The sequence below is a fragment of the Cricetulus griseus genome, chromosome 4 (genome assembly GCF_003668045.3).
Source record: "Cricetulus griseus strain 17A/GY chromosome 4, alternate assembly CriGri-PICRH-1.0, whole genome shotgun sequence".
NCBI lineage: Eukaryota > Metazoa > Chordata > Mammalia > Rodentia > Cricetidae > Cricetulus > Cricetulus griseus.
The window spans coordinates 68,409,727-68,432,460 of NC_048597.1; the positions used below are offsets into that span (position 1 = coordinate 68,409,727).

Genomic DNA, 22,734 nt, shown 5'->3' on the forward strand with positions numbered 1-22,734 from the left:
CAAAATTAAATGAATCAGTCTGGTTCAGAGTGGTTTCAATGCTTTCACCGCTCTTTTGCTCAAGGGCAGACAAATGCATCCCTACACAGGATAACCCCTAAATACTGGAGGCTTTGTGAGTCATATGATCTCTATGGGAACCAAACTCGGGCCAATAAAGATTTACTAACAAAATCGGGTACTGGGTCCCTGTCAGCTATACTCTAAATGAGCATTTAACAAATTACAAATCCACCTCCCAAGACAACGAGATCCCAGAGTACCTGAAAAGCAGCCTAGCACAAATTTCAACTTCACTGCTTTCTGTATTTGGGAAGTGTAATGCATCTCCAAACACAATCTCCAGAGAATAACAGCTATGCTGAACAACTGACATAAGCATTAGTGACAGTATTATATACACACAGCACTCACTGTACCCCACCTTCTGGTCATCTATTCTTACAGCTAGGGATGCTCTGCTAGCTCAGTCTGCTTCCTACTAATGCTCCTTCCTCCTAACTATGGGGCCCCAAAGCATCTCCAAGTGGCCAATTTCCACAAACAAGCCCGTCAAGTCTTCTCTACTGTTCTCGTAACCCAGCACACCCTTAACCTCCCTATAATTGAAGGGTTCTTTATTCTTTAAAAGTCTGGTTTATATGTGCCCATGAAAGCCTGTCCCCAGTCAGGTGGCAGTAGTGCATGCCTTTAGTGTCAGCACTCGAGAGACAGAGGCAGGCAGATCTCTGTGAGGTCAAGGCCAGCCTGGTCTACAGAGTGAGTTCCAGGTCAGTCAGGGCGACACAGAAAAATATATCTCAAGAAACCTAGCAAGCAAGCAAGCAAGCAAGCTAACAAACAAATAAAACCCCCACAAAGTCCTGTCCCTACGAGCCCTGACTAGACATCCTGGACAGCACTATGTCAGTAAGCACTTTCCAGGTCACTTGTCTTGCACTTACCAACCAGTTTGCTATTTATGCAACTTTTTTTCAACCCAGTTATAAACTGGAGGGCAAAAAAGATGCCTGATGCCCCTCAATGTCTACTTCTTTTAGGCTATGACATAAGGGCTTAGCATGTATTTGTCAAGTGGCTGACTGACAGTTACTGAAATTCAAAATATTTAGGCTACAGATGTCCTACATGAAATTTTGGGACAAAGACAATGTGAAGTCCTACATACCTTTTGCAATAGCTACCGGAGCAGAGCTGGGGGCAGCTGGACTTGGGACACTGATGGGCAGGACGGTAGGTAATTTGCTGGTAGAAAATGACTGAACCACTAAGACAAAAAAGGAAGGGGGATAGAACAGTGGTAGAAATTAGTATTTATTTTCTTCAGTTTATTCTTCTACAATTTTATACATGTGTATAATATATTCTGGTCACACTCATTCTGCCTTCTCTTATCCCTTTACATCCTCCACTGTGGTCATGGGGGAATGTCAGGAAACCAAGAAAATAAAAACCAAATAAACCTAACTCTCACAAACGATCAAAGCGTTCCTTTTTGACTTATCTTCAGAAATGGGTAGCTAGGGTCAGCAAGATGGCTCAGGGGACATAGGCACTTGCCACCAGGTGTCATAATGGTCTGAATCAAGTGCGCGCGCGCGCGCACGAGCACACACACACACACACACACACACACACACACACACACACACACACACACACACACACACACACACAATCTAAAAGCTCAAAGACAGCCTGTGCAAAGTAAAGAGACATCACCACCTGGTAGAAAGAGGAGTCCCCTGAGCTGGGGCTGTGTCTGAACAAGGGTGGGACAAACCTTTATTCACAGGCATCAGGACAGTCTGCACGCCACCAGAGGTATTGATGCTTAGTGGCTTGAGTTGACTGGGAATTGTCAGGACAGCCTGCTGGGGACTGGACTGACCAGAATGAATCTTCAACAACCCTAAAGTAAGAGAGAAGACAAAGATCAGACACTTCCTTCAAGCTCCTGCCCTCTCTGCTACTCCTGATTTCTCCATAAGAAGCTCCCAGGACAATCACCCTTTAGTAAGTAAAAAGTTGGATACAGGTGGAGATTTAACAATGAAACTCCTTGTCATAAAACAAACAAACAAAAAAAACCCAAACAAACAAAAAAGAAGAAACAAAAAAAGAGCAAAAACAATACAGAAAACTCTGCAAACACACCTAACAGAACAAAGTTCTGAAAATCTAACAGAGGGAGGTGAAGCAGGGCCACTCTGCAAACAGCAACTGCTGAGATAGGCCCTTTGGAGAAAAGCAATGGCCTGGTGTTCTGTAGTTTTCAAATTCTGATTTTTATCAAAATATTGTATGGTAAGCAGTTGAAAAGCAAAAAGAGGACAAAGTTTCTGACTAAACACTGTCCTCATCCAGTGCCTAGTGTCATTGCTTGTAATCCTCTTTGATTAATTACCTCAACAATTTGTTTTTTCATCATTTCAGTGTTTATATAAGAGAATATCCACACTGCAGACCTGGCTTCCTTACTTAACCTTAGGACCTACATTTGGGAGAAGAGCTTTTTATGGGGAAGTCAGGACTCAGAGCATAGGGAAAAGGTAATGCCTCAAAAGGCTTGTCTTAACGATGGGAAAGGTGGTGCATGCCTTTAACCCCAGCTATCCAAAGGCAGAGGCAGGAGGATTTTTCTGAGTTTGGGCCAACCTGACCTATATATTGAATTCCAGGACAACCAGGATAACATAAAGTAAGGGCACCTGATGCTAAATCTGATGACCCGAGAATCAACTCCTTCAAGTTGTCCAATCACTCTCTCACCTCCTCACACTAAATGAAGCTATTTGGAAATATTTCTGGATTATTTAATGATATATAATATAAAACATGAACATCTTCCAAACACATTCTGGTCTAATGCCATGTACTTACCTGACACTGTGGCTTTCCCAGAGATGGGGCTGGGTGTGGACACCAGGGATGCTGCGCTGATGGCAGAGGGAGCTGTGCCCTTACAGGTTCCCATGGTGGCCTGGCTTACACACACTTGTGGCTGCCCAGGAGTTTTGATTATAGAACTGACAGAGGAAGACACAGGGGCTGATCCTTCAGGCTGCTCAGCCACAGAGACAAAAGTGGAATGCATGCAATTAGGAAGACAGTGTAACTTTCACAGAGCACACTAATAAACAACAACTCTCAGTTACCACTACCTATTAAATGTCATGCTATTCTGTTTTGAGAAAATGCCCATTTACATAAATAGGCATGTGTACCACAGCACTCATGTGAGTACAGACAGACAACTTGTAGAGGTTGGTTCTCTCTTCCTACCATAATGGATCCTGAGAATTAAATTCAGGTTGCTGGCAGACACCTTTATAAGCTAAACAACCTCCTAGTCCATGTCATACTATTTTCAAAAGAACAGTTTCTTTAAAAAAAAAAAATTAAAGATTTTTATTTGTGTGTATGTGTGTGTACATTCATATGTGTCATGTTCGTATAGGTACCTGCAGAATCTAAGAGAGGGCATCAGACCCCCTAAAGCTAGAGTTACAGGTGGCTATGAGCCACCTGACATGGGTGCTGGGAAACCAACTCAGGTACTCCGGAGAGCAGGAAGTGTTCTCAACTGCTGAGCCATCTCTCCAGGCCCCAAAATGACACTCACTCGTGCATGCACAAACATGTGCCTGCGAGTACAAGCATGTGAAAAACAACAAGCTGGCTCTCTCCTTTACCTTGGGATCCAACTCAGGCTGCCAGCCTTACTCACCAAGAGTTTTTACCTGCTGAGCCATCTAGCCAGCCTTATATAACATTATGAAAGACCATTCAATACCAAAAACACAGAACATATTTTCAGAATGTATAAATTGAATAAAATGAGCTTCATTAAAACACCTGAGAGGGAAGGTGATAGATAGTACCACACAGACCCAAAAGGGAGGACACTGCAGAAAGCTTCCACCAGAACAACTGTACACTGCAGAACCCTTCAAGAGTCCCAGCAGACAAAGTGCTTCCAGGTACCAGAGAACATGTAGAAGAACACAGCATGGATGAATATGCCATCTAAGAGTTGCAAGGTACAGCAGCACAGTCATGATCAGACAAAGAGAAGTGGGTACCTTAGGCTTGAGAAATAGTTTAAAGGGAAAGCAAATTTCCCAACACTTTCTGTTGAACCAGCTAGGTATTTACACATAAGGGACGAAGCTTGGTTCAAATTGACACCACAAGCCAGAGTCAACTCAGGATGGACCAAATTAAGATAGAAAGACCATGGATTAGCAACAGTTTCTCAGAAATGACATCAAATGAGCAGTGAAAGCAAAACTGGTAAATAAGGCTTCATCCAAATAAATACTGTCTGGTTCAGAGGCTTCTACCAAGAGATGTGGGCTGCTAAGATGGCTGGGTGGGTAAAGGCGCTCACCACACAAGCCTGCAGACCTGAGCTCAGTTCCAAGAACCCACATTAGAAGGAGAGAACCAACCTGTATACAGTAGAATGCATTTGTCCACACATCACACATACACACGGATTTAGATAGAAAACATAACTTCTAATTGGCTGGCAAGAACAAGAAATGGCCCATCTACTTTGTCAGTTCCTCAAAATATCAGGAGTCACTATATATGCCAGCAAGTCTACTACTCCTAGCTCTGTAAACAAGAAAAATGAAATGTGTATATATACATGTTTATGGCAGCATTCCTAATAGTCAAAAAGTAGGAAATACAGACATTCCACTAAGTGATGAACAAAGAATAAATAAATATCCATAAGCATTCACATATAAAAAAAGGAAGACTGATAAATGCTAGAACATAGATAAACCTTGAAAATGTTATATGAATGGGTGTGGTGGTGCACGGCTGTTAACTCCGTGAGGCAAGGGCCAGCCTGAGCTATATAGAGAGACTGTCAGAACGAAACAAAACACACTAAACACAAGCAGGTAGATATGAAAAGACACCTGTACTGCTGCATTTATATAAAATTCTCCAAACAGAAAAATCCATTAAGAAAGACTTGGGCAGTAAAAATAGTTCATGAGGTTCATGAGTAACAATGAGATTTTAATGCCAAGATTCCACAGTGGAGGGAGTGAACAGACTTCCTCCAAGTTGCCTCTGATACCCCCAACCCCAAACACACACATCTAAAAAAAAAAAAAAAAAAAAAAAAAAAAAAAAAAAAAAAAAAAAAAAAAAAAAAAACATAGAAAAGGAAGCTTAGTGTTTTGTATCAGGCTGGAGGGAAGGGGGACTGGAAAGGAGCTGCTGATTAGTACTCAATAGCTTTGGGGGACAATGAAAATGTTCTGGGACTAGAAGATGAGAGTTAGATAGCCCGTGAAAAAGCACTATTAGAAATGCTACATCCCACACTATGTGAATTCTACACTTCAGTTTTAAAAAGGACCAGCATCTGAGGGATTCTCAAAGGCCCACTGTTGTGCCTGCAGGTGTCCCTTTATACACTCATTTTCACAGCAGGCTCTCTGCTGTTGTGCCTCACCTGGTGTGCAGCACCATTTGTTGAGAAGGCCACAGCAGGGGAGGGAGCAGCTGTGATCACCCCTCCTGCCACTCTCAGCATTGTGGTCCCAGGCTTGGCAAGTTGTGAGGCTGCTGCAGGCACAGACTTCAAGGTATTGTCAGGTAACTTCACCAGCGAGGCCTGCCCAGCAGTGGCTGCCTATAGCAATCAAAAGGCCAAGTAACAACACTGAACAACTTGTTCCTTATCTGCATTTGAAACATACATAAGCAAGTCGTGCCAATTGGGACTGTGTGGGGTATGCATGAACCTTTCCAACAAGCTGAATTCCACCTCTGAGATTCCCTTGCACTAAAATGGAACAAATAAACAAATGCATTTGCAAATTACTGTTTGTAACTAGTATCTTCAAAGCTATCAGGCCCTCTTGTTTCCAAAATAACTGAGGCAAAGTTTCCTTAAGTTCGTGTGTGTGTGTGTGTGTGTGTGTGTGTGTGTGTGTGCGTGTGTGTGTGTGTGTGTGTGTGTGTGTGTGTGTGTGTGTGATGCATGTGCATATATGTGCATGTGCACATGCTTGTGCATGTATGGAGGCTGGAGGAGGACCTCAGCTGTTCTGCTTTATTAGTCTCTGCCTTATTTCCTAGAGACAGGGTCTTTCACTGACCCTGGAGCTAGCTAGTCGTCAGCTCCCAGTAATTCCCCACTCTCTGCCCCCCACAGCACTGGGGTTATGTGTGCATGGCCACACCCAATGTAAAAAAATTTTTTTTAGTTACTATTATTTGGGGTGGGAGCAGTTGTGCACATGCCAGTTGGTTCTTTCTTTCCAACTTTTTATGGGCTGAAGATTGCACAGATTGCTACACTAAGTGCCTCTACCTCTTTTTTACATGAGTGCAGGGGATTTGAACTCAGGTCCTCCTGCTTGTGTGCTCGTACCCACCTCCCCAGGCCCACATGGAGGGTTTAAATAAGAGAAATTAAACCTGGGCAGGGCAAGATTCACTCAGGTAAGATAACGGTGCACTAGGACAGATATGGGACCCGCATTTATTTATTTGTCTATTTATTATTTTTTGGAGGCAGGGTCTCTTTATGTAGCCCTGGATGGCTTCAAACTCATAAAGATATGCCTGCCTTTCCCTCCCAAGTGCCGAAATTAAACATGTATCATTACACCCAGTCCAACAAAATATTTCTTTCTAAAACTTAACCTCTGTGGTCTACAAATTTAACTCTTTGAATTCCTTAAAACCAGAACACGAAGGCCACTGACTCAGTTATGCTTCCTGTGACTGAACATCCAGCACTTTAATGTCTTACTTAGAAAGTGCAACAGAAAACACTACACGCCACTCCAACTTTGCTTCCTTTTTGGGAGAAAGTAGCTCACTATGTAGGTTAGTCTTGAGCTCACTGTCCTCTTGCCTTAACCGCCCACATGCCAGCACTACAGAAATGCAACAGCACACCTACTCAACTCCTCAGTAAGTACTATTATTTTCAAGTCTGGCGCTGAGGATGGAATTGAGGTTCTCAGCTATGCTAGGCAAGATCCTACCACTGGGCCACACATAACCTCAGCCCCTCAAACTCTGTAAGATTTATCCAACTGATCACCTAAGTCCTCAGACAGCTTTAACAAGTTCTCCCTCAAGCTAGGCATGGTAGCTCATGCCTTTCATCCCAGTACTCAGGAGGCAGAGGCAGGAGGATCTCTATGAGTTCAGGGCTAGCCTGGTCTACATAAAGAGACCCTGTCTCAAAACAGAAAAAAGTTTCCCCTTCTATAATTCTAAATTCCCTTTCTGAAATATGTATTTTTATTTTGTGTGTCTGAAAGCTCTCCCTGCATGTGTACATGTGTGCCATGTGTATGCAGTGACACAGAAGCCAGAGAGGGAACTGGATCCCCTGAACTGGGGTTAGAGATTGTTGTGAGCTGCCATGTCGGTGCTGGGAACAAAACCCAGGTCCTCTGGAAGAGCAGCCAAAGCTCCTAACTGCTGAGTCATCTCTCCAATCCTTTAAGTTCCCTTTATATTGCCATTGGCCTTTGTGCCTTACAATTTTTGCCATCATACACTTTGATGAATACATATTTATGCCAATCGATCTTCACTGCAGATCCTTGCTTTGATCCCTAAAAAGTTTCGGTTTCATAATGTGGTCAATCTTGATGGGATTTAGAGCTACCATGAAAACAAGCCTCTGAGGATGTTTATGATGGATTTAAATGATGTGAGATAAGCTACTCTAACGTGGGTGATACCATCCCATGGGCTAGGGTCCCCGGCTGCATAAAAAAGAGAAAGTATCTCGAACACCAGCATTTATTCACCTCTCTGCTTCCTGACTGCGGAGGCAACATGACTAGCCGCCTCCTTTCTGGCAGCAATGACTTCCTGCTAAGGTGGACTGTACTCTAGAGCTATGAACTAAAACAAAAGCATTCTCCCTCAAGTTGTGCTTGTTAGCCATTTTGTCTCAGCAGTGAAATAAGTACACAAATTAAGAACAGTGAACTGTCGGGCGTTGGTGGCACACGCCTTTAATCCCAGCACTCGGGAGGCAGAAGCAGGTGGATTTCAAGGCCAGCCTGGTCTCCAGAGCCAGTGCCAGGACAGGCTCCAAAGCCACACAGAGAAACCCTGTCTCGAAAAACAAAACAAAACAAAAAAACAAACAAAAAAAAAATAGTGAACTAAACATGCCTAGCATAGTCTTCCATTTTTCCTAATACCAAAATTAATAACAACGATAGAAAAAATAAACATAGTCAACTGACTAAGTTCAAAAGCTACTAATGAACAAGTAATTATGAAAACCAAACAAAAAAAACCAAATCCCTAAAACTTCAGGAAGAATCGATCTGAAGAGCCAGTTTGTTAAATAAAATAATAGTTAAACAAACCAGACCGATAATAATAACCATTGACCAATGTCTCTTGAAAAATGTTAAACAAAGTATATTAAATTAAGCCCTACAAATATACTGATGAAGGATAAAACATGAAAGCCAAGTGTGGCTTCCCCCAGAAGTACATAAATGGTGTAACACTAAAAAACAATGTGACAATCTTAAAAAGCTAAACATCCGAGTAGCATAAAGGACAGAAAATGTGCCTATCCGACAAAACAAAAACAAAACCAAGGACCCAGTACCCACGTTCTGAGAGAGGAGCCTACAGGCTGCTCTACATATCTCTGCTCCTGTGACTTATAGATTTTCATGGAAGATTACAGAGTCCTGCACCCAGTCAAAATCCTGCCATTGTTTCTTTAGTTTATATAGAGAACGCTGTAGAAAACATGTGCCTAACTTACCACAGTGTTTACTATGTGTAGTGTGACGGCTAAAACCATCTAGCTCACTAACTGGGTTCTTTGACATGAAATCCCCTCCACAGAAATTTTAAAGCTAAGTGTCGAGTAATCTGTGTCTTTTATGGAAGCAGATGGCCATCCCCTCTTAAAGCTTGGCCTGTGTAACTGGCTGTGCCTCTCCTTCTATCGGTTGCACCAGACTGTGCCACTCACATATCTCAACAACCCTTGGCCTTATTTTTCTTCATTCTAATTATACATTCCTATACCCGAGGTTTATTCTTGTTTTTCTGAACTGTTTTGTTTACTTTCCTGTGTGACCTTGGCTTCATTAGGATCTCTTAAAGTCTGTATAAAGAAAAACGGATTAGATGGGATAATCACCGTGCATTAGGTGTGCATGCACTTACCTGTGTAAACAGAGTGGTTTTCTGTCCAGAGATGACTTTCAATGTCTGTTGTCCCTGTGCAGAGGGTGAGCCGACTCCCAGTGTTCCTTGAACTACTGATGTAGTCAGTTGTTTTCCAGGTGTTTGGGGTGATGGCTGGCCAACTAAGAATGTACCCTACGTTGGGAGAAAAGAATTCACTGAAATACATCAAACTTGATTGCCTCCAACTACAGGCTGCAATGTCTCAGCTGCCTTTTACAACTCAAAGTACCTGAAATGGAAGCCAACTGAGTGTCACTAGGAAGCCTACCCTACTCAAATGCACCTCAGTTGCAAAACAGGTGTATTCTTCTCTATGAGAATGTCTGGACCAAATCCAACTATACCCTTGGAGGGAAACGATTTCAGCAACAAGGAAACAGAAGGGATGGAGTTTTTCCTCTTTGAGTCCATCCCCAAAAGCCTGGTGCTGCCTCTGGTTTTCCTTTCTAAGAACAGAATTTCACCTGTAATTAATATTATTTTTTAACCTCACAGATGAGTGGGGGCAATTGGCATAGCATAATCTTTCTTTGGGGCAGAAAGATATGGTTTCAAATTCAAACTCTACCATTAGCTTAGCATGAAAGTCTTACAATTATTTAAATCTTTTTGAATCTTTCACCTCTCAAAACAAAACAAACTCAAAATAATATAGATTTATAACATGGCTAAAATGTTAGTATTGACCCCGATCCTAGAATGGTAAAGGGAAATCAACAATAATTAAAGGCATCTATCAGGTAATTAAGTAATTTACAAGATCAGGTACACTTCCCAGACCTGGGGAGTTTGCTTGAGGATGTAGGATGTGTAAGTCAGGTGCTGGGACACCCCTCCTGGGCCAGTGGTGCTCGGGGTTCCTCCTGCTCCGCTGCCACCGCCACCTCCACTGCCTCCCCCTCCTGCACCACCACCGCTGCTGCCACTGCCACCAGCAGCAGTCGAGCCAGACTGGAGGTCTGCAAGCACAATGAGTGACAGGAACATCACAGGAAGTAGCTTGACAGAAAAAAACAGATGAATATAGATGCTTTGCCCACACTGGACCATTCCTCCACGACCTGCTTGTCCGATGATAAGTGAGGAAAACTCCCCAGAGTTTAAAGATGAGACTGAATCTCTTTGCACCTTGGGCACTTGTAGTCTGCAGATCTTAAATTCCAATAATTTTGGAGACTTAAGTGACATTTAAAATTCTGGACCACGGAGCACATTAGATTTCATATTTTTCTGGATTACAGAGGATTACTCGAAAAAATGTATGTAAATATTCCAAAAACTGCAAACTCTAGATAGGGGACATTTAACTTGTACTTCCAAGAGGACAACAACCAACAGTATCTCCACTGAGTACAGTGACGAATGTCCTTGACAGCATTTTGACTTAATGGTGTAAGATGAGAACCTGATGCTAATGTTTTTGAGAAACAAAAGTCATGATTTTAAGTCAAAAGGATGATTTTAAGTCAAATCATCCGTCTTTGGCTCTAAGTTCCCAATTCTTTTTCAGATCTCACTCCAAGGCCAATGGACCTTACTTTCCTTTTCCTTCCACATTTGTGAGTAACAGGTTAAGCTCTCCCTGGACTGTAAGCATACGTCCTACTTCCCCATCTTGATTACAGTGAGAACAATCTTTCTCAATGGTCTGTGACCCTCAGGACGACGTAAACCAGAGGGGCTCCTGCTTCAGCTGTGGAGTGCTGAGTCTGGCCTTCCTTATGTGGACACTGCACTACTGGTGTGAGGAGAAGACCAGAGTAATGGCAATGGTCCACTACAGAGATGACAGTGCACTGGGTCATTCACTTCTCCCATCTAAGCACTGACCAGGCCTGCCAAGATTGTGCAAGGGAGCCTGGCTGCTGTAACATTACACAGAGGGAAATAATGTACTTTTCAACACCACCCACACTGCCATTGTCAAAGTAAAGTTTACTTAACTAAATAAACTACCTGGTTCCTTTGGGGCTACAGACACACATTTAGATTGAACCCGGAATTCTCATTTTACATCCAAATCTAGCAATACAACTAAAAACTATCCACAGAGACAACCAGTTTCTTCCCTGGCACATCTGCTTCAGAAAACACCCAGCCACTGCAAGCAAAGCACCCTTCCTTAGCTCTTCCCCAATACAGCCTGGGAAGCCAAACCTCTCCACGACCCATCTGATTACAAACTCCAATTACAACACCCCAAATAACAGTGTCATCACCTAAGACTGTGAGCATTGAAACCCACTTTCTAGTTAAAATATGTGTATGTTCAAAATCCACTTAGGCAAATTCTTCCATTACACCATCAAGTAGAATCACAGGAATGCTTCCTGGCTCAGTTAAGAACTGCCCCTCAGTGGGACGAGATGACCACATGCAGAGATCCAGGAAGCAAATGATGGAAAGATGGACTAACTGGCATTGTTGGTAGCTCGCAGGATGGCTCCTTGAGGAATTAGCAGCAGCTTCCCTTTTCCTGAGGGGTTCTTGCTGTTCGTGGTAAGGTACAGTTTAGTGCCCGGAGGCAAGTTTGCCAAGTTGGCCAAATTAGTGGCTGGTAGCTGCAATGTTGCCATTACTAAAACGATAAGAAAGGGAAAAAAACAAGGAGATAATCAACTATGGGTAATATTCTAAAATTTAAACAGAGCAATGACATACACATTTAAAAAAACACTAACCAAAGAATAAATGTAGCTCATTTCTTAGATGTCTTAAACTAAAAATAATTTACATACTGGAAAAGTCTTCCACAAATTAATGATATATATATAAAAGCAGGCAGAGTCTATATCTTAATTTTGCATGGCAATGAGCCCATCTCCCCAGCCCTGACCATTTCTTCTTCCATTGACCATTTCTTCTTCCCTGACCATTGCCTCTTCCCCTGATTTTTAAAGAGACTCACTACTGAGACCAGGCTGGATTCAAACTCATGATTCTCCCATGTGATAGGTTTGTAAGTATGAACCACCAAGCCAGACTCACATAAATTTGTTATTTTTTTTTTTAATGATTTATTATAGGGGCTGGAGAGATGCCTCAGCAGTTAAAAGCATTAATTGTTCTTCCGGGGTTTGGTTCCCAGCACTTACACAGTGGCTCATAATCATCTCTAACTCTTGCTCTAGGGAGATTTGACTCCCTCATCTGGCTCCTGAGGGCACTTCAAACACACAGTGTACAAACATTTATGTAGATAAAACACCCAAACACATAAAATAAACATAAATATGCCCCTAGGGTTTTTTTGGGGGGGGAGACTTCTGTTAAGAATAGATGAAACCCTTTTTACTGTCACTATGTTACTGTACATGATTTCTATATGAATAATAAAAAGAACCAGCAGAGAGTAGTTACCATCAACACCAGCAGAAACAGATCCAAACATCATGGTCAGAAAAGTATTTGAGACATCATTTAACAAATATGTGTGGCCACATAAGGAAAATAAGGTTTCTTTACTGACTGTACAAGGCTTTTAAGTATCAATTTTTATATACATGCAGACAAAACATCCTTACACATAAAATAAAAACAAATAAGCCTCAGAAACAAAAGTCACCTCCAGAGAAAACACACAACATTTTAAACATTTTGTTTTCACACTCTGAAAAATATTAAGGGTAAAAGCTTATTCAAGGTGTTTAGGTTTCTGTTTGGTAGAGTTCACTATATATTTCAAATGTTGCTGACACATGGTCATGCCACTCAAAGTGGGAAAAGACTGGTTGAAAATAACTTTACACTGGAATCATGCAATCATTGATTTTTATTTCCCTTGTACAGACATCTGTAGTACAAATATAAAATAAAACTTAAACTATTTATAAATTATTGCTATATAAAATAGTCCACACTAGCCAAGCATGGTGGTACATGCCTTTAATCCCAGCACTCAGCCGTTAAGAGCTCCAACAGCTCTTCCTAATGGCCTGGGTTCAATTCTCCTCAACCACACAATGTGGATCTCTGTGAGTTCAAGGCCAGCCTAGTCTACGGAGAGAGTTCAGGACAGTCAAGGTTACCCAGATAAACCCTGTCTCAAACCAACCCCCCCCAAAAAAAGTTGCATGAAAAAGACCAAACAGTATCACCTATGAGGCTTTCCTAGGCTGCACTCAATAGCAGATCAAATCAGTGTAATTCTGTACAGTGATACAACTGAAAGGTCTCATTTCATACCAGTTACCTGAGCCCTGGGAGCCACTCTTCTGTGGCCCAGCAGCTGTGACCTGAGTCTTGGTTAAGGTCTGTACTGGCTGAGCAACAATAGTCCCTCCACCTCCACTCACGATTGCTTTGGCAACTCCTTGGGTCACAACTTGCTTTGGACCAACTGCTTTGGTGACAGAAGAACTGGCCTTGGCAACAAGGATTTGGCCACTACTGATTGCCACAGCCTGCTTCACTGTGGAAGGTAAGGTAGAGCCAACAGGCACGCCAACAACCTGTTCAAGACAAAAGACAGACAGATAGTGTTACTTCACACAGGCCTGGTGAGTTCTCCAGGTCAAATCAGTCACTCTGTTCCAGCAAGAACAAAGCAATAGCATGGGTTGGAGGTTGGATTGTGGGTGGTGTCACACAAAAATCTAACAATGGTTCCCAAACAAGGGTTCCTGGACACAGGAGAAAAATATCTCCTATGGTTTGAGTATTACCATAAAACAAAAGCTTAGTGTGAGTACCAAAACTTCTACCATGACAGGAAATCTTTATAATATATATATATATATATATATATATATATATATATATATATATATATATACATACATACTTAGGAAAGATAAATACAAAACCCAATTTTCATCCAGAAATAAAATATTCCTAATGCATTTATTTCCAGATCCTTTTAATGTTTACTTTAATTGGATCACACTATACATAGTCTTACAACATTACTAGGTAACACAAGCATTTTCCAGTGTTATATTTCAAACCACCTTCAGCTGGCCACATACAGACCAGAACTGCCTAAGTGCCCTCAGCTGCTAACAGGCGGATGCTTCCAAACTTCACACTGTGAAAACTGCATTAAACTTTCTCATAAACTCAAACCCCACCCTACTCATAAATTACTACCTTTTCTTTCCTCACTATGGATTAGCTTTCCACCCAAAAAGAACCTTTTTCTTTAGCTTCCCTCATCTTTCCCTCCTTGAAGACAAACATGCGGTTTAAAAAAAAAAAAAAAAAAGTGTTTAAACAAAAAGAATTATTTTGAAAAAAAATTTTTAGGCTGGGTTCCATGTACCCCAGGTCAGTCTCAAACTTGCTGATCTTCTAGCTCTACCTTCCTGTGTGGTGGGATTACAGGGCTGTGTCACTATGTCCAATTTATCTGGTGCTGGGTATTGTACAGGTAGGCAAACACTCTGCCACCCCAGCTACATCTCCAAGCCTTACCTTAAAAAAAAAAATTCCAGAAACCAGTAAATTAATAACTGTTTCTAAAAGTAATCTCTTTATAATTAAAAAAATTAAGCAGTTTGTTGTAAAAGAATAAGTAGGAAAATGCTAAATTAGAAGCAATAATCAGGGCCGAACCAAGCCCTCTGAATTAGGGTGCCAGCTAGGAGGCCAAGACAGTCTATGGGACCTCTAACAGTGGAGCCAGTGTTTATTCCTAGAGCACATATGGACTTTGGGAGCCCATTCCCTATGGAGGGATGCTATTACAGACCAGATACAGCAAGGAGGGCCTATGCCCTCCCCCAAATGATATGCCGGACTATCCCTGGGGAGGAGTTGAGAGGTGAGCTGGGGGGGGGGTTGGTGGGGAACATGGGAGGATGGGAGGGCAAGGGAATGGGGGGATGGATATGAGTGCCTCTAAACTAAAATTTAAAAAATGCTGAAAAATAATGTGTAAGGAGCTAGAGATGTCTCAGCAGCTAAGAGCACAGGGTTTGAATCCCAGATCCCTCATATCAATACACAGCTGTCTGGAACTCCACTCCTAGGGGAATTTGATACCCTCTTCTGGTGTCTGAGGCACTGCATGTACATGGTACACAGATACACACTTAGGCAAAAGACCAGTATACATAAAAAATAAAAGTTTTCTTAAAAAAAGAACGAATGTGCAAGACAAGGCTGACTAGGAAGTTAAGCCACAAGATGCCACAGGTCATACAGGACTGCCACTGCAGAAACTCCAGAGGCAAAGGCAGAAGGACTGCAGGACAGTCTTGGTTACCAGGTTGGCCAAACTACAAATTAAAAAAAAAAAAAGAAAGCTGAGCTCAGTTGTAGAGTACTTGTCTAACATGTGAGGCCCTGGGTTCAACCTCTGTTGTGGACAACGACAGCGCAATAGCTACAAACAACAGAAGACTCACTATGGAGACCACAGCAATGCTGCAGCAGTTTCTAGCTGGCCAGGGCATCTGAATCAGCTGGCAGCTTATGAAAAGCCACATTTCCAGGCCCTTGGGAAACCGACTCAGGAAGTTTGGGAAAGATGAGGAATTGCTGTTTTAAATTAGAAGATGAACTGCCTGATAAGTTTTAGAAAACTTAGAGATTCTTACAGATTTAAAAACCTGTAACACTGAATTTTCATTTCTACCTCCAGAGAGACCGACTTATCTGAACTACCCGAATTATGTAATCCACCTTCCATTTTAGAAGAATTGCTTCTCAAAACAATTCACTTTCCTAGACAGGCCAGGCTTTGAAGCTGAAATATAAACACCCATGAAATATTCCCAATAGATTCAGGACACATTCGCCAAAACACTGGGATAAGTTCCAAAAGCATGCTTAGGTTGGAGAAAACAGCTTATAAATCTCACCAGCTCTAGCAAAGTGCATTTGGAGCCAAAAGACATGAGTTTCAAGTCTCCTGCCACTCACTAGCTGTACAACCCTCAAACTCATGTTTTCTACATCATAAAACGGGAATGAAAAATACCTGCTTTACAGATGTAGTCTGAGAACTACAAGAAATGTATAAATATGAGCCTGGCATAAAAGCACTCAAGATTTGAGATGTAACTAATATGGAAGAATATAGATCATGTGCCACTTCACAGTTCCCTACATATATATTCTCTGAGACTTCTAAGTTACAAATAAAACGAATGAATGAACTAAATAGCACACATCTGTAATCCTAGCATTTGGTATACTGAGGTATGAGGATTGCCTTGAGCCTGACTCAGGTCATCTCAAATCAAAACAAAATGAACCACATGGCCTGGACATTGGAGGTGTGAAGTGCAACACCCTCTTGGCAGAAATGAACAGGTCAAAAAAGTGCTCCTACTTAGACTGGAATCAAATTAAAAGCCCATAGGGCCTGCTACTTTTATGCTGGAAAGAAGCTTCAATGTTCCTATGCCCCTTAGACTTTCCTGGGGCTTCTGTTTAAACATACCCACTCGCCAGGGACAAACAGTAATGAACGTATGTATGTATGTATGTATGTATGTATGTATGTATGTATGTATGTATGTATGCATGCATGCATATGAGTGACTGGGTCTTTGTCAACTGGGCTAACACCCACAGGTTTGTATGGGATCAGCAACTCAGTCAGCCTAAATCATTTTGGCACCTGTCAACTATTTAGATAAATAGCCTACATTTGTACCTTGACAATCCATCCCACCCCAAAGCCATACAAACCTTGGAGGGTGGAATCTTTGGTGACTGAGTTGTCCCTTCTCCAGCACTTACGACCTGTTTTTGAGGGGACACAGCTATCATGTGACCCCCTTTCACAGTCACATACTGAGGGAATGTTGATTGGCTGGCAGCTCCTGTTGTGGACACATGAGGGGCTTCCCCAGGTTCCTGTTTGATGATCACCTTGCAACAAACAATGGCATTGAATAAGTATCCTATGGGGGGGGGATCTACTGTAAATATTTGAATCTAGTGTCTCTACAGTGACATTAATGAAGCTTGGTATTATAGAATGGCTCCATGAGAAAGTAAAATATTGCTTTAACCTAGTCCTTCAAAGCTAGTAAAGGGGCCAAATAAGATCTCAACTTAATTTTGTGCTTCTTCTGTATCACTTGTCATAGACAGTGGAAGGCAGCAGAGAGCAACAGTACAGTCTGTGACCTCTTAACTCCTATTTCACTGTACGCTTAGGACATGGACAACATTAAATAAGTGGAGGCATACCTCAGAACTAAGGCCTATTACAAAGAGTGGAAAAGTGACCACAGGTTTCAGGAGCAATGCTGTGGCACACACTCACCTTTGTGAAAGCTCCAAGTCCTCCAGTCACAGCTTTGGGGCTTTGCACTTTAGGGTGACTACCAATTGGGCAAAGAGGTGGCATAGAAGCAAATAAAGAATCCTCCTGCTGTGTGAAAAAAACATTTATTATACAATAGTACAAAACAAATTATTTCAGCTATTCCAGCCACTTACATTTAATGTAAACCCACAACACTTAGCAATATAAACAACTAAAGACAAAAGAAAACAAAAAGCCCACATGCTTATGTGTCTTCCAAGCTTCTAGGCAGACACTGTAATTCCCTGCTCAAAGCAAATAAAAAGTGAGGTATGCAATCCCACCTGAGCACCTGTACTATCTCAGCATTCAGGAGGCTGACAAAGGAGGATTGCTAGTTCAAGTCTAGTCTGCACGCCTTTAATCCCAGCACTTGGGAGGCAATAGGCCAGCCTGTTCTACAGAGTGAGTTCCAGGACAGGCTCCAAAGATACAGAGTAACCTTGTCTTAAAAAAAACAAATAAACAACAAAAGTCTAGCCTGGACTATATAGCAAGACCCTGCCTCAAGAAACAAAAACAAAACAAAGAAACCAAAAGCAAAGAGAAGTTTTAACTCAGCAAAAGGTCACTCACCTATGTCCTGATGAATGTTAAGAGTCCTATCTATGCCTTCAGTGTTTTGACTGACTTTATGCTTTTAAGACAGGGTGTTAGTTAGCCCAGCTAGTCTCACTAAGTGAGATGACCAGTCAAAGATGACCTTGAACTTCTGTTCCTGCTGCCTCTACTATGAGTGCTGGGATTACATGTGTACGACACCACATTTGGTTTCATGTGTCACTGGGGACTAAACTCAAGGCTTTGTGCAAGTTAGGCAAGTATTCAGTGCTGCATGTAACAGTTTCCTGGAGAATAAAACATTCCATCTCCCCAGGGAGCTCTGTAAGATACAAGATAACAACTCAAAATAGATTCCAAAGTCCCTGAAACTGAGCAGATTCACTAGGGTCTCCCTCTCAGAGTAAGCAATACAGAGTGCAGAATCCCTCTCAGATCAGGAAATCTTCGAAGACTCGAGACCAGCCTAGAAGAAGTGGAAGCGGTCCAGCAGCCTGGAGGAGGGTTAGACTAACTGAGGCACCTGGAAAGGACAACTCTCCAACCTACTGAGCTACCTGCAGGCTGTGCAATACTCCAGGCTCCTCTCTACTGTGAGGTGTCTGCTCCTGTAACTAATCCCTCATCCACATTCCTGTAAGTAACCCCAATACACCCATTAGTTCACCAAGTTGAACTTTGGTCTGTCATTGGCTCCCTCTCTCAAGTGAGTAGACATGAGTTTTGCATGTCCCTAGGAAATGTCTTGTCACATGACACCAACTGATCTACACTGATATTTGGTGCTTTATTCATTTGTATGTCTAGTTGTTTGTCAGATGGTATAGGATACAGATTGAATTTTGCTTTAAATTCCTAAAGCATAGGCACTAAAGAAATGATTCTAACAAGCAATTATGATGTTTATGTGTTGTTTTTTCTCATGTACTCTCAACTTGCCTTGAAAATTTCATTCAGTATCTGGAATACCAAGGAAAAATGACTTTTTCAAAAGCAAGAAAAAGGAGAGGAAAACAATGAGCTAGGCAAGGTAATCCTAGATCTCAAGAAGCTGAGGCAGAAGAGTCTGAGTTGCAGCCTGGGCTACACAGTGAAACCTTACCACAAAATAAATAAATATTTAAAAAACTAAATAAAAATGGATGGTGGGGACAGAATATAGAAAGCAACCAAACACAGAACCACTAACATTTGTCTCCATCACCAAAGACAAATAACAGATCTCAGAGACAAGGTGCTGTAACTGACCTTTAAGGGCAAGAATTAAAGTTAAGACTACTTCTTGACTATGCAATGAAATGTCATCAAATATTAAAAAGAAATGGTAGAGGTAAGAGCTTCAAGGAAGCTACTACAGGAAACCCTCATTTGGAGCAGGAAGCCATCCATGATGGCTGTCAGCTGTCTATGTAGGAATGCTGGGTTGGGTACACCAGGAGGAGATTGTCAGAGTCATCCACACAGGAGTTGTCATCTCAATGGCTGCCATTTAAGACAGCCATCTTGAGCAAATAGCCAAATTGGGACATGCTTTTGCCAAACACCAAGGAGATTTTCATCAGTTTGGTCGGAAGAAGTCAGACCATAGTATGGAAAGGCCAAATTTTGAACTACTATCTACTAGGAAGATTAAGAGCTACTTTCAAATGACTAACTACCAGGCTAATGCGTGCAAAGGAGACAAGGTTTGCTCCTTGTACCACAGGAAACATGCTGACAAATGTGTGAGTGTATACATGTGTGTGCAATGCCCACAGAGGCTAGATGTGGGCATTGGATCCCTTGACGCTGGAGTTACGGCAGATGTATGCTGCCAGGTAGGTGCTGGGACCTGAACTGAGGTCCTTTGCAAGAGCAGCCAGCTCTCTGAACAGCCATTTCTCCAGCCTCTGAAGAAGTATTTTTAATAAAACTGTCCCTTCTCCTCCACACTGAGCTTTCAAATTGATACTTGGTGATCACTTGACAGACACCACAAAGAAACCAAGTGAGGAAATGATCCTCAAGATCAAATGCTGCCATTGGCTAGTACACCTTCTGAGTCTGTGCAGTGCAATAAAGAGAGGAGAATTTACCTTGACTGTAGATGTTAAGAAACTACTTCCGTGAATTTTAGGAATAGGAGATCCTGTTCCTTGGGGAACCTGAGAAGCCACTGGAAGCTTGCTTGTAGGACTTCCTGATAAGCAAGACACAGTTAAAATTTATGTATCAACAAAATCAAGTTCACAAAATGTAATTTTAAAATAATTTCCCACTACCCTTCCCTGTTTTCAATTTCTTTTTATTTCTAAGGGTTAAAAATTCAAAACTCTAAAAGTCCAAACACACATGTGCATACTCACACCACACAGACACACATTGACATACACTCTCGTGCATGAGCATACACACACGAGTACATAAATACATACATACATACATACACACACACACACACACACACACACACACACACACACACACACACACACACACACACACACACTCTTTATCCCTACAAGATGATTACATGCCCAGCCTGGAAAGCAGTAAAGAGGTAGTAAGGACCAAAAGAAGCGGTGACATGTATACAACATACTATGCTCCCTATGGAAAAGTGACAGTGTAACGCAAGGATGTGGGTCACTTAAGAAATAGGTGGACATGCACTCATCCCAGGGAAGGCCAGCTTCTGCTGCACCTGTCTCCAAACGCTACCAGTTATCCCACAGCCGCACAGTGGCTTTCAATTATCAGCAGCTAATATCAAAACCTAAAGTGATATGCAGCAACTTATTTCACCCACCAAATTTGCCTCTGTCAGAGTTGCAGCTGATTCTTAAAACTAATATGTGGCCCCAAAGACATCTGCTCAGCATACGCAAATATGCTCGAAGCAGTACTTCTCAAATGAGTTCTACATGTACATAACTCAAAAACTGCAAAGTTTCCAAACAAAACACCCATGTGGAAAAGCCCAGCATATATAGTAATGTGTTAATTTTAATACATGGGGAGCAGTGTAGGGTGGGGAAAGCCAGCCTCATTACCATATCATCATTCATTTTAATTCTCTTCTCACTATTGCTCTTACTTAATAGGGGAAGATTACACTTTGGGAGCATGTGTGTAAACATAGATTAAATGAAGGAAATGGATACAATGTTAGTAAAAGAATATTAAAAACTGAAACCAGAAACCCTGACAGGTACCATGCAGCTGGGCTGACTACAGGGACAGTGTGGTAACTGCAGAAAAGGCTTCTAATTGATCTAAACACTGAACACAGAGAATCTTCCTCAGAGAAACTGTATGGAGTTCCTTTTATACACACTTAAGTAACTTATGGATGGGGAATTTATGGTAGGATTTTATCATTAATAAAAGATCAATCCTTCAGATTGCATGAATATTGCTCATACATACCTGTACTTGGAGTGGAGGCTCCAATAATCTGCCCAGGCTTATCCACAATGATATGAGGGTTGTTTATACCAGAGCTGGTAGTGCCTTGCTTCACATGAACTGGAGTGGAAGTTGGGGTGCGAGGCAATGGTGATGGACTTGGAGTTGATATTGGAGAACCTTTGTTAAAGAAAGGAGAGAAACGAAGTGCACATATAATTTAAGTAAGGACGTCCAAGACAAAGATGACAAGTCAGACGAGAGAATAGGCACTTTAGATACTGAGCAGGGCTCAGTCAGTGTAACTGAGGGCAGGGTGTGCTGTCTTACACCACACATTTAGAATCACGACCAGAACCAGCAAACTGAGCAGCTAATTAGAAACAGATTCGGGCGCTGGAGAGATGGCTCACCGGTTAAAAGAACTGGGTTTACTTCCCAGCAACCACCTGGCAGCTCACAACTATCTGTAGCTTCAGTTTCAAGGGATGTAAAGCCCTCTTCTGGCTTCTAACTAGCATTGCTTACATGTGGTTCATAGATATACATGCAGATGAAACACCCCTACACATAAAAGCTTAGAAAGAAAAGAAAAGAAAAAAACAGATTGTGAGACCAGATGTGGCAGCATATGCCTTAATGCCATCATTCAGGAGGCAGAGGCAAACAGATCTTTGCATTTAAAGCTAGCTTGCTCTACAAATCAAGGTCCAGGCCAGTCAAAAGATGCATAGAGATTCTGTCCAAAAAAAAAAAAAAAAAAAAAAAATCTCTGAGCCCATCCTTAGCCCCTATAGAAAATAAAGTTACATTTTAACATGACCCTCTGGTATGCACATAAAAGTCTAAAAAGCAGGCCATGTGTGGTAGCATATGCTTTTAATACCAGTACTCAGGAGTCAGAGGATTTCTGTGAGTTGGAGAAAAGAAATCTAGAAAACATTCTCCCTTGTCACTGCCTGAAAGCCAGCCCAGATTGCAATTCTCTACTTTGTTCTCTTTCAGTCTTCCACTGTCCCTGTAGGCTGTGTGAGTCTGAATCTGCCTGTGTCTGTCCCTAGCAAAGGGCTTCTTTCTCTCTTTTCCTGAACAGAAAGCATCACATGGGGAAGTAATGAGGGGTTCTTTACAAGGTTTTGTTTGTTTAGACAGGCTTTTTCTTTGTAGCTCTATCTGGCCTTGAACTCAGAGAGATCTGCCGACCCCTGCCTCCCAAATGCTGGGCTTAAAGACGTGCATTACCACAACTGGTTAAATCTTCAAGTTTTACAAGGGATTAAGTCACTGATTCCAAC

General features: G+C 41.9%; 1 protein-coding gene across 4 annotated transcripts in view; it reads right to left on the bottom strand.

Moving 5' to 3' along the window:
- The window catches only part of Yeats2 (YEATS domain containing 2), an 85,273-nt gene that overhangs the window by 16,210 nt on the left and 46,329 nt on the right, over positions 1–22,734 (bottom strand). For all 4 annotated transcript variants that reach the window (XM_027413081.2, XM_027413082.2, XM_027413083.2 and 1 more), the window contains 12 exons: positions 21,461–21,619; positions 20,128–20,231; positions 17,450–17,557; positions 16,867–17,049; positions 13,421–13,679; positions 11,645–11,806; positions 10,009–10,187; positions 9,205–9,360; positions 5,483–5,662; positions 2,884–3,064; positions 1,784–1,912; positions 1,169–1,267 (listed from right to left, as the gene is read on the bottom strand). In XM_027413081.2, the coding sequence (XP_027268882.1) occupies positions 1,169–1,267; positions 1,784–1,912; positions 2,884–3,064; positions 5,483–5,662; positions 9,205–9,360; positions 10,009–10,187; positions 11,645–11,806; positions 13,421–13,679; positions 16,867–17,049; positions 17,450–17,557; positions 20,128–20,231; positions 21,461–21,619 (1,899 nt within the window). The remainder of the gene's footprint in view (positions 1–1,168; positions 1,268–1,783; positions 1,913–2,883; positions 3,065–5,482; positions 5,663–9,204; positions 9,361–10,008; positions 10,188–11,644; positions 11,807–13,420; positions 13,680–16,866; positions 17,050–17,449; positions 17,558–20,127; positions 20,232–21,460; positions 21,620–22,734) is intronic.